General features: G+C 33.7%; 1 protein-coding gene and 1 pseudogene across 3 annotated transcripts in view; one reads left to right on the forward strand and one right to left on the reverse strand.

The window, feature by feature from the left end:
- The window catches only part of GABRA1 (gamma-aminobutyric acid type A receptor subunit alpha1), a 52,803-nt gene that overhangs the window by 8,692 nt on the left and 30,742 nt on the right, over positions 1–13,369 (forward strand). For all 3 annotated transcript variants that reach the window (XM_039876242.1, XM_039876247.1, XM_039876255.1), the window contains one exon: positions 8,971–9,038. In XM_039876242.1, the coding sequence (XP_039732176.1) occupies positions 8,971–9,038 (68 nt within the window). The remainder of the gene's footprint in view (positions 1–8,970; positions 9,039–13,369) is intronic.
- LOC120616897 (uncharacterized) lies at positions 96–214 on the reverse strand (annotated as a pseudogene).

Here is a 13,369-nt window from a genome sequence, read left to right on the forward strand (position 1 = left end):
TTTTTAAAAATTTTTTAGGCAAGGCAACCCTTGGCTGACCTCACAGATTGCAAGGACCTTCTCAGTTTACAGTCCCTTATATTTTAATTTTTTAATGCCTACAGCACCTGGTCTTCCTAAGTGGTCGCCCATCCAAGTACTAACCAGGCTCAACCTTGCTTAGCTTCTGAGATCAGACAGGACTGGGTTTATTCAGGGTAGCATGGCCATAGACAGTTTTTAGATTTCTTTTAAAAACATAATCAGCTACAGAATCAGAGAAAAATGTTAACACCATTATTTCTGGGTGCTATATATTGAAATGATCTAACACATATTTCTCTGTAGAATTATTTAATTTCATTTCTTTACCATAGATTTGTGATAAGTTAAGTATGACATACACGTCATTAGATCTTCATTGAAAAAAGGTACTTTTTTTTTTTTTAACATGATCCACTTACTTGCAAATGAAAATACTATGTGAAGGAAACACTTGAAAGATTATCATTAGCTTATAAGGGGCTAAAAGTTTCCTCTTAGTAGGTTCATGATCAAAGCTGGGATAATCTACACTTGTAGGGGAAAGGGTCCCACTCTCTTCTTTATTATGACAAAAGTCTGGTTTTATAAAAATAACAACATTGTACAGAAGACAGAGATTTTATTCTAGATGGCCTCAGAAAATATAAAAACATGATAAGCTGATATTTGAGACTAATATAAGAAACTCTCTTATGTGCAAATTCATTGTGACCTGTTTTTTCAGAAACATAAACTGCATCAGGAGGTTTGGCATTATACTTTGGAGATATAACTCCCAGATCCAATAACTAAGAAACAAAATACATAACTCAGTTCATCTAGATGATAAGAAATCAGTTTGCAGATATTATAACACTATTTAAAAGGCTACCTTTTCAGGGTCAAGAGCAATTCCGAGAAAATGAAAATAAAAGGATAGCATAATAAAAGATATCCTATAAGGAACTTTTGTTTTTTGAGGTAGAAAAGATAAAAAGGAATAAAATGTGTTGAATTCTAAGTTAATGTACTCTAGTCAGGAACACAGAGAGAAAAATAAGTTGGCCATGTTCTAATTTTATGTACAAAGTTTATGAAAAAAACATTTAAATAGACTTGAATTGAAATTATCAGTAGCCAGAAATACAAATCAAAGTTGTTGGTAATTATGGAATTCATTCTCATTTAAAATCTCTTTCTTTGAGGGCAAGGTGTGGAGGTCTTTTTTCCAATTAGGGGCTGGGAAATAGTTTTGAAATTCTCTTGCCTAAAGCATGGTCAGTATAGAATAATAAAATGGTTGGAGAAAGGGAGAAGAAAAAGCCAGCAAGAATGGCAAGAAAGAAAATGTTCGAGAAGAAAGGAGAGCAAAACAGGGTATAGAGAATAGAGAGAACAGAGAGGAATGGAGAAGGCGAAGGAACGCAACAAAGAGAAAACAGTAAAGGAGCGGGATCTGTGTTATGAGGATGGGTAGGCTCACATGCTCCTTGATGAATAGTCCTCCTTTCACTTTAAATCAGGACCAAAGCAAAAACTTTTTGAGAAAATACATTTTCCCAAGCTTTCTCCTCACTATGATTATAATAAACTAAAGAAACCTGAATTTCTCCAGCTTCCTAAAACGTGAAATGATGCACCCCTGGATCTGCACTATCTGGCTGCAGTTCGGCCACCATCACAGTGGCTCCCCCTGCACTCTGGGACAAACAACTCATAAAAAAACACGGATCCAGTTCTGAAAGAAAGTTTCAGTTTTTTAATGACAAGTAATACCCTTTCAGTGACATCTTTCCCTTTCCTTTTACTCCACCATATATACAGGCTACACTTTATTGACGAAATTCTGCCTTAAGTTTAATCTCGATAAATAATGTAGAGGATGATGGTTACCTCTCAAAGATTTCATCATCAAACCATGTAAACAAAGAAGGCAAAGGAAAAAGAGATGAATGTGTACTCATTAGATGACAAACCCAGATGGGTGGGAGAAGTAGATAAGTAAACAGGTAGACGAATGGACTTTATTTGCCCCTACTCTACCCTTAACAGATATTTAGTTAATATTTTATTCTTTTTCATATGAGTGTTACAGATTTTAGGGTTTTTTTGTTTGTTTGTTTTGGTTTGTTTTGTTATAGATTTTACTTAATTGACAGAATCAGAAAGGTAAGTATTTGTAAAAAGAGTATAACTGGAGTTTCTCTCGAGGTATTTAACAATCTATGCCACAAAACAGACTTTCTCTTTATTTTCATCAATTTCTAAATTTTGGATTTTTTTTATGTCTGTATAAGACATTTTAGACTTTCTTTAGCTCAATTACTGCAAAAGATCTCAGCTTTAAGATATAAACATTTCCGACCAAGTAACACGCGTGCAGCTGGCAAGGTAGTACTAGCTCCCTGGGGAATTAGCTTAGGCTCTTGGGTTATGTTTGTCAGAGTAAGTGAAGGTGGAAATCTAAGTGCTCTGGGAAAAGAAAGTGAATTAACTCTTATGAAATTTTGTGCAACTCTGTAAAGTTTAGGTGACTAGGGGAGAGGGAAAGCAGTATAGTTTAATATTTTTTATAATTCAGCTTTGTTCTATCTCAAGATTATAAGAGATCTGGTATACATGTAACCTTATTTTTTTTTTTTTTTTGAATCCTGTGTGACACTGAGATTAGAAGCAACCATTTTATTCATGTTCAACTACATATTTTATATTTATATTAAAAAGGTAGAATCTCAAAAATGTGGAAGACAAGCTATTTCTGTCACTGCAGTGGCTTTCTATAAAATAAGATTCTAAATAACTGACAATATACAAAAAAATAAAAAGTTATATTTATTTATCCAATATTTGATGTTGTTATTATATTTCCTTTCCCAGATAACGGCATTTATTGTTACCTTTTAAAATTCTATTCTGGAACTCTTCTTTTTGAATTTGCTGTAGTTTTTATCTGGTGCTTTTAATGCAAAATGTGTATAGCAGATGCTCAGACTTTGGCATAATGAAATCCATTTCCACAAAAAACTATATCTAGACATTCTATAATTCAGTTGAATTTCAGTGAAAAAGCAGTAAGCAAAAACCCAAGAGGAACTGTTAAAATGAACAGAGAGCACCTTTTAACCTTTACTGGCTGAGATCACCAGTCAGCTCAAGAAGCCAGTTCATATAATGAATCCAACCAAATACCCAAAGGAATGTTCTAGCATGTTTAGACACTTTCTACTCTCTCTCTTCCTCATGTATATAAATTATCTACCTGTTCATTGCCAAAGATTTCCTAAGATAAAAAGTAGCCACTGAGATTATGCTCACATTACAAAGGCCAAATGATTAGTGAACGGCTGCAGATGATTTCCAGGTACAGTTACTTCCGACTTTTCACATAGTTTCCATTTCCCATCTTGATTCTAGAACCAATGCCGAATATATTTTTTTAAATGTTTTCTAAATATGACTCTTTTTTTCAGGTAAAATCTGAATTCTTTGTTTGAAATAAATGTTAAAGTGTTTTTGAGATGAGAATATCATTGTTATAGTCATGGACTCTTCTCTTTTGGAAAACTTAGGAAACAAAATCCTAAGTGGATGCCATATTCCTCCAAGATTGTCATATTATTACTGTCATATAACTAAAAGCTATCTGGAAGTATTTTAGAAGTATCTTACCTCAAAGCTACTGCAGGTTATAGGATTTTGATCCAGACTTACACAGACCAAAAGAAACTCATTCCTCCAACACAGCAATCATACTCTTTTCTAAAGTTAAGCCCTTTCTCAATGGAAACTGCCCATAATGTGAGGAAAATTCTCAGTGGAAATGAGATAAATGTCTGCACAATAAAATTTACCTTTTTTTCCTGGGACATGCTTGCTTATATCACGAGTCTTGGAATCCAAAACAACAAAGGATCAAGGATTACTTAGGCACCTTGAAATGTGGGTCTCTACCCTCTATCCACCTTTAGTTGCTGAGCACAGACAAAATTAAGTAGCTCTATATATCAACAAGGGAAAGTTGCCAATTATTCTAAAGAATTTAGGAACGGAAATAAAGAATAGAGCACAAATAATGTTCCAGGCAGACAGGGAGGGAGTGGAAACAATGTCCAATCCAGGAGTATATTGATATTGATGTTGATATCGATATTGATATTGATGTAGGGAGTCCAAGATATTTTCAATTTCCAAACAGAATCGTTTCAAAGTAAAATTTAAAGAAACACTTTATTATGATGACTAATATTACTCCATTTAGTCTCCTTATAGTGATCACCTCTGTGAATTAACAGACACAAAGTAGCTTCAAGTAGGGAGTAAGTAAGTAACCACCTTCATAAGTTACAAGTCCATGGAACTGGGCACAGTGAATATTACCAAGTTCCTCAGTATATAGCATTTCCTGTGAAAATACGGCCAATGCCATATTAAATAAATTGTTGTAAGACATTTATAATAAAACACTGCTTATAGTTCTTCACTGTTCATTCCCTCTTCGCTTTTTTACTCTTACAATCCATTATCCACACATCATCAACTATCTTAAACTGCAAGTGACATAATTTCACTTCATTACCCAAAGGATTCTTTTTGCATTAGAATAAAGGTCAACTGCTTAAGTGAAATGCACAAAGCTCTTTCCGTGTAGCCCAAACTTGCCTCTAGAGTGTCATCTTGTACCATGATCATCGGTAACACCAAGCTTCAGACATATTATAATTTTGTTTCTCAAACATAACACATTTACCTTGGATCTTGTTCTTTCCTCTCCTTGAAATATTTTTCCCTGGATTTCCTCATCCTTGAAGTTTTCTCATCTTCCAGGTCTCAATTCAAAGTCATCTCTTCAAAAGATATTCTTTCAGAGCATTCATAATGATCTGAATTCATTAGTATAATTTGAATGTTTGTACATAACTATATATCCAATTCCTCTCTCACTCCCTCCCCCCATCTATGTGATCTATGTTTCTAATCTATCTAAAATTTATTTTCCTGAAGACTATGATATGCTGAAGAGGAACATTTGCACTTCTGTTCACCAATGTATCACTACCTAGAACAGTGCCTGTCTGGCACTTAGAAAATGCTCAATAAACATTTGTTGACTAAATTAATGTATCCAACAAATACATCTCAAAGTGTTTTTGACATCACGATCTTATTTAACCCTCACTCCAATGCAATGTAGTCAACTGTACAGGTATTATTTCTTTATTAAAAAGGTGAGAAAACACTCAGAGACAAAAGGATAGTACCTAAAATCACACAGTCTCCAAGAAAATCACAGTCAAAATTTGAGTGTTTTGACCCTCAATCCAGTGTGCTTACTACTTACTATCATACACTGCTTTTCTCGTTTCTACTTCAAGCACTAATCTTTTTGAATTATCACTTCAAAGTATCTGTTATTTTAATACTTAGCAAGTTATCAACATTGTAAGAAATCCCTAGTAAGAACAGATCTACAGCTGTCTAGCAGTTCTAGAATATATAATATAGTGTGTATATATGCATATACATATAGGTGCATTTGTGGGTATATATGTTTATATATATTAAACATATCTTTGAAGGGTGTGCTTGCTTAAAACCTAATTTTAATTGATTTATTTATCAAACATTTTATTTACATCGATGTACTATTTTAAGCTATTCTCCAATCACTGTAATAAGAACAATCTTCATCATCATAATCCTATTTTATTTTTTTAAATTAAGTTTATTGGGGTAACATTGGTTAGTACAATTATATAATTTCAGGTATACGTTATCATTTGACATATATATTCTATTGTGTTTACCACCCAAAGTCCAGTTTCCTTCAGCTAACATATATTTGATCCCCTTTACCCACTTCACCCTCCCCCTAAACCCAATATTTGACACCCTTTACCCCATCTACTTCTCCCCTCCTCCCCCGCCCTACTAGCAACCACTACATAACTAATTTTAAACAATCTGTTGATTTTTTTTTTTACATTGGATAGGGAAGTATTATTATAAATAAAATATTTGATTGAAAAAAATTTGCTGATTAATCTGTTCTTAACATTTCTCCCATCAAGTTATTTTAAGTGATTTTCATTTTCAGACAATTTGCTACTTATATAAGGGGTTCACTCATGTTTAACTTTGGCTAGGTGTATAATCATTCTAGCTAAACTTCATTAAAAGTTCCTGACTCATCCTGTATGTTCTTAAATAGAATATTTTGAAGCATAAAAATATCCTGACTTTTCCTCATGTGATCCATAGAAAGGCAATGAGTACTTTCTAGGTATTCCTAGTAATACTTTAGAGTCTAGTGCCAGGTCAGTAAAGTCTGGTGTTAGAGCCCATAATTTAGTTTCTAATGTTCCAGTATTCCTTAAATAATACATAATTTACATATATATATTCCCTCCTCCCACCTCATGGGGATTTCAAGTCGAAGGGGAGAGGTCAGACATGACTAAATTTTCTTAGAATTGGGGAAAAGAATGTTCTTCAATATTCTCCTAGACCTCAGCCAAAAAACGTGTGTGTGAGCACATGTTTCACTTAAGCCTGAAGAGGTCTTGATTTCAAAGTACCGTTTCTTTGCCAAAAAGCAAGTTAACCACTATTTACAATTTGGTTGAAGCTTATTCACAACAGTTCTCTGACTATTTTGAACCTTTGAACTCCAAATTATAAACCTCTGTCTTAAAGAATAATAACTTTGTGAGCCGCTCAGGCAATTCCTGGTGAGCTGTAGTGAAAGACATATTTTTGGTCATAGGGCTCAATTCCTTGTCACTGACATTGTACTTTACTGAGAAAGTGGTTTCAGGATAATCATTACGTATATATTTGAATAGAAGGAATATATAAGGGAATGTATCAAGATATTAACAGTGGATTTATGTGGCTGGTGATATTCATGGAATGTTTAATTTTTTTCATATTTTGTGAAATTTCCAAATTTATACTACAATGATACATTTTATTTTTTTTATATTTTAACAACATAATGTATTATACTGGCCTCATCCTTACCCTAAAGTTTTTGCGATTTTTTACAATAGCATTATCAAATAAGTTATGCTGAGGTAAAGAAGGTTGACCACATTTATTCAAGACATGATTTCTTAGAGACATCTGCACGCTAATGTTCATGAGGAATCTTCCAGAAGCATACATAATAAGCAGAGTTTTTCAGCAGTGGAAACCTTTTGTTCTACTGGACACTCACTAATAGCTGATAACAAATCAAAGAAAACTAGGTATGTGGCAAGGGACCAGATTAGAAAGAAAAGTATAGAAAGTAGTTGTTATCTTCTTCAATTGTCACACCCCTAGTTCTAGGTGGCATCCCAGATTTCACTGCCCTGTGCTTCTTCATCTTCTGATACCATAATTCACCTCCTCCACTTAGCAGTTGAGTGGTCATTAGAATTTTCTACAGGCAACCGTCAGTTTAGGAACTTGGGCATTTTGCTTCCTTAAGCTTAGGGTTTATGAATATGTTTAGAGGAGAAAGACGATAAACAGAGAGCAAAGATTAGAATCTTTTAAAAAATATCTGTACGATTACAATGCAAGGTTAGAAAGTTATTTGAGATACTCATGAGTAAGGGCTCTTGGTCAGGTGCATGCCTTGGAATATTACAATGGTGGGTTTTGGAAAATCTCAGAGGGAGGATGCTAGTAGAAAATAAGATGAAGCACTGGAAGCTGATGAACAGGTAATGCAAATACGCTTAGGGGCAAAGATAGATAAAAGGTTAAAGAAATAAATTTTTAAAATGTGGTTATAACCTCAGGTAATTTTTCTGTTAAAAGGCTCACTTAAGCATTTTGGAGCCAATGAAATTGTTTGCAAAAAACAAATATACAAATGAAAAGAAGCCAAAAAATAATAGATTGGACTATTTCCATCTCCAAATTATTTTATATTTTGAGGTACACATTATATGTACTGTATAATATGACCTCCTTTGGAGAAATTTATTCTGAGAGTATTAATTGTTTACAAGTTAACTGCTGAGGAATAAAAATGATTTTCAAAAGAATCTGTTATTGCATATATTGGATCACCTTTTTACTGTCCTATGCCAGAGATTAAATGTCCCGATAAAGAAAATGAAATCATTTAATATACCGAACTGTTATTTCTCAGAGCTAAAGTTGAAAATTACATAGTTGTATATTTTCCATTCTCACATCTCAATGAATTGTTTCCTTTTATACAAGAAACAACTTTCTGTTTGTTTTCTTTTTTCTGAGTGAATGTATTTCCTTGAAAATGTCTGTGTTGTCACCAAACTACAATAAATATGTTTTATTGGTTGATATATATACCTCAGAGACCAATAAAATAAATCACATTGAAGTTGAAATGGAATCTATTAAATGAACTTTTCTGTGCCATAGTATGTTCTTCTTATCCTCAAAATTGAAGACACATATATATGGGTTGTCAGATTTTTCCAGGGAGTAATTTGGATAATTCAGTTATGATTTAGTGCCAGAAAACAAGCATTAATAAGTATACTGTTGAGTCCTTAAAGAGTTAATAAAGCTTGCTATAGTATATTCTTCCCAAGAGTAGCCTAAATACCTGGAGGATTCTGGCGAGCTATGTGAGAATATTGAAGCTTAAACCATACTCACATGCTAACATATTTTTATAACAATGTGAAATGGCTTGGTATCATTTAGGAAAAGTATGTCCATTCTAGAAGAATCCACTAAGCAGTAGCTGATTTCTCCATAAAGTCTCTGCCTCCCAAAGTGGCATATTCAGGCTCCGTTCTCCATTGAAAAATATTAACTGTGAAATTTCATGTGTAAGCAGTAAATTATCAGGACTACACAGCGGACCAATTTTAGAAATAGCTAATCAAAGCCAATAAATTTCCCATTTGGGTGTAAGTATGTGGTGGTGAGATCTAATAAGGGCTGTTGATAGACATTCACTGTCCCAATTTCCTGCTTCATCAGAGCGTGTAACTGAAGTGAAGACTGACATCTTCGTCACCAGTTTCGGACCCGTTTCAGATCATGATATGGTAAGTGACACTGCATTTTTGGTTTTCTTGGGGTATATTCTAAATTTACTTTTGAAAGAAAAAATATATACTATTTAGGGAGCAATTTGAAATAGCTTGCCTATATCTTTGTGCCTCTCTGTGTGCATAAAATGTAATATATATTTACATGATATTTATGTAAAAAAAAAAATACCATTTCTTCCCATACCAAGCTTATTTATGGCCATTGACCACTGCAGTCTTCCTTTTTTTTCCATCCTTAAAATGACTGTCATGGTCATTTCAATGTATATTCTGTAAGCCAAACAGTGTGAGTTAGCTTTCATTTTAGTTAGGAGGATATGTTGACTCTAGAATGTGAGGTTTCTGGGTAGCCAGCCGTGTTACATATAGAAGAGCCATAAACATCATGATTCTAAATTGCTTTTGGCTAAAAAGGGAAAATGAGTATAAAATCTGAATGCTTGACCAGAATTACACAGAGAAATAGTTAAAATAAAATACACCAATGGGAAATGTTCAACTTTACTGCAAAAGGCATTCATCAAATTATTACCAAGAGTGCAAATAAAGAGAATACATACCTGTTCTTTCTTTTCCAAACCCACATAAATTAACATGGATTTCTCTTCTATCTGATGGGAGCTGGTACATCAATAGGGCTCTGCAGATATTATGTAATATTTCCAAAGTCTTAACGGCCAAGCTCCTAGATAAGCAAAAAAAACACAGAGGCCATGAAGACACATCATTATGCATATTTCAAAGATATATTAATTTAATATATTTGAAATGCCATTTTGTTGACACCATCTTAACATAAAAGTCCTGATTTCATAGTAGTTCAGATGATTTGGAATAAAAGTTATGGAAAATATCAACTTAGATCAGCATTTCCCAAAGTGTGGAAATTCACAGTGCACCCACCTGGGCAGGGTAAATGCTTTGACCAGTCCTCAGGTAAAGAAACCTGTTTAACTACATCTAATTTACAGTTTTCCAGTCATATTTGTCTAAAACCATTTTTCATCATGCAATACCTGTTGACATGTATGACTAGTACTCTTTAAGTCAAACATTGGGAAATGCTGGCTTGGGATAGATGTTTTAGATCTTAAGACAGGTTATAAAATGTACCAACTATGTAAATTAGGATCAGCAAAGCATATGAGAGACAGCAGAGTGGTGGGTAACATTACAGATTTTTGAACCAGAATGTCTGGGTTTATAATCCAGGCTCCTCCACTTATTAGGATATATCCTTGGGGAATTTACTTAATATCTTTCTGCCTCAGTTTCTTCACATATAAGATGGACATAATAATAATATCTCATGAGGTTATCACAAGTATTAAGTGAAATAATACAAGAAAACCACTTAAAATACATAATAAGCACTCAACAAATGTCAGCCATTATTACTCTGAAAGAAATAGAAACATAAAAGTTAACTGTAATTGTGGATTTATTCCTCTAGCAACTCATTTTGCCACTGTGGTCAGTTTGTAGACCACTGCTGAAATCCTGTGTGATACAATATTTGCTGTTATACTGATCGACTGGAACTCAGTCTTCCCACAACACTATTCTCTCATGCTACTTTTCTAATCAAGAACATTTCATAGATCCCAGCAAGTTTAAGTTCAAATTTAAACTCCTCTGCCTGTATTCCATACAATGCATAAATGATTTTACCACTCGTTCTCACATGTTTCCAACATTGACTCTTTAGTCATTTGTGTGTTAAGTACTAATTTCTGTGAAGCATTAGGATTCGGGCTGGCTAAATGCAAATCTTCCCATTACCAGCAGTATGACCTTGGGTAAATCACTTAAGTTTGTAATGAGTATATTATTGTAATTATAGGTGAATATGTAAATAAAGTATCTATTGATAGTGCTCGATAAATAATATTATTTTGCCTCTGAATCCTTCATCATGCTATGTACTTTTCATGGAAATTTCATCTATTCTCTACCCATCTAAATCCTGTATTTACACAAAGGCCCAAATCAAGACCTAAAAGCTTGATGAAAACATTTTTAAAAAATTAATCCTATAACAAATTAACTTACCCTTTCAGCATTCTAATCATATTTATTGACTGTAAAATACAATTTAGCTTTTGGCCTCACATATAGCATGGCTTTGTAAAGTTACTTCTCTTATATAATTGTCTTATATTCCTACAGTAATGCCAAAAAAATATTAAAGATACACTTGTTCCACATCCCTCATGGTATCAGTGCAGTGCTGGTTTATAGTAGGTGTTGAATTACTGCTTAATTGATAATAAGTTTAAAGCCTATATTATATTATCTTTAAAAATTAAGGTCTTATGGGACTCAGTAAATAACACCCCTTTTTCCTGAGTTCTGAACCTTTTGAGAAATAAGACAATAAAGAAAAATATGGAATATGACAATATCATCTTATTACTAATAATATGATGATATTGTAGGAGGTGGCTTATATCTGCAGACAGGTAGGTTTTCAGAGTGTAAACATCAAGAACAGCTAGATTAACCTGCCAAGTCAATGGACAGTGTTGGCCACTCTCTGCGAGGGTGCAGACTGTCCATGTAAAACTTATAGCATGGAGAAACATGGTAAAATTTATGAGTCTTATGGACAATCAGCATCCAAAATGGAAAAGAGAAAAGAAACTTAGAGAAGACTGATTTTCCTCCCAAATTCAACCATCAAATTAGACTCTATCCTCCTCCCTTCCCAAAAAAGAAGAGCATAAGGAGATGAAGAACATTCGGAAGTTTTACACTGGTGAAGCTCTCTTCTAATCAATGGACACATCAAGAGAGGGGATGAAGCATTACACACATCACACACTGATAATTATGTTACTACTGCTACTACTACTACTACAAACAATAATAATACTAAATGGTTATTCTCTCTCTGTCTCTGGGACCTACCGTGATGCCTCACAAAGAGTAGATGCTCAATAGGAACTATAAAGGAATAATGCCCAAATGAAGCTATAGGCAAGCAAAAACTTCCTCTTGAAAAATATTTGGCATGCCTTTGAGTTACTGCTTCAGATTAATTGTGACTTATGGAACCAATGATGTCCTTTTTTTGTCTTAAAGGTGCACACTAGGATTTTTGATATGCAATTAACCCTATGATTATCATCAATTACTTTTCACACATGGCCTTCAGTCAAATATCAGATAGGAAGAAGAGGCAGAGTGCCTAATTGTCCCTATTGCCTAAAACTCCTGAACCAGACAATATCTGAATTGTTCTATCAAAAGATTAAATTAGCCAGAGGTCTACAAGTTATTTGCTAAGTAGCTAGTAGAAACTGCACCTAACCACTTTGAGAAGATTATTTAAATCACATTATGGTAGAATTATGCATAAGAAAGAGCAGTATGATTTAGAGGCTATCAAAATTAGAAGGCAGAATGACAAAGCTATTTTCAACACAGGAAAATCTTTGTAGTTTTTAAAGTGAGAACTAATAAAATATCTAATTAATAATAATAACCATAACAATATTTGACATTATTGAATGCTTATAAAATGTTAGGTACTATACTAAGGGTTTTAAGTAGATCATATTTCATCTAATCCTCATGCCAAATATTTTAGCTAAATATTCTTATTACCCACATTTTTCAAGGAGGAAAGTAACCCAGCTAGGTAGCAACTTGAACTCAGGTTGTCTGTCCCTAGAGACTCCTCAGCTCCCTAAGCATCTGACTTCGTCTGGAATAGAAAATAAAATTAGGACAACTCCTTAACTTTATTTTAAAAACCATTAATTGGCAATCAAACATAACATTCCCAGGACACTATGTACTGACAGAAATATCCAGGCAGCACAATCATAGAGCCCTGTTTTCCATAGTACTTAAATGTAGTAAGTCAAAGACACACAGATGGCAATCAATGGTGTAAGTGGGAAAACTTCAACACAATATTTATTTAGGAACATAACACATGCCTTCAGAATGAGCCTCACATTCTCCAGGGATCTACACTGTTGAACCGGGTAATGTGGAGAGACTTTACACCTGAATGGTGGGGGCTGAAACTCTTAACTTGAATAAATTCACTGCAACTTCCTATTTGTTCAGACAACCTTCTGCATAGTCTTTTTTGCCTTCTGCTTTTACTTTGCTTGGTTATGATAAACTTCTCACTTTCCTCGGGTTTTCTGTCCTACTACTCTTCTTTTCATTCCTAGTTACATAGAAATCCATTATAAATGTGTCGATTTAAAAAGACATATAATCACTTCTAACATTTACTGAGAGTTTCCTAAGTTCCAGACATTCTTGCAAGTCGTATACTTATTTTTATTAACTCACTTCTCAAAGCA

This window comes from Pteropus medius, unplaced genomic scaffold (genome assembly GCF_902729225.1).
Source record: "Pteropus medius unplaced genomic scaffold, Ma_sr-lr_union100, whole genome shotgun sequence".
In the NCBI taxonomy this organism is placed as follows: Eukaryota; Metazoa; Chordata; class Mammalia; order Chiroptera; family Pteropodidae; genus Pteropus; species Pteropus medius.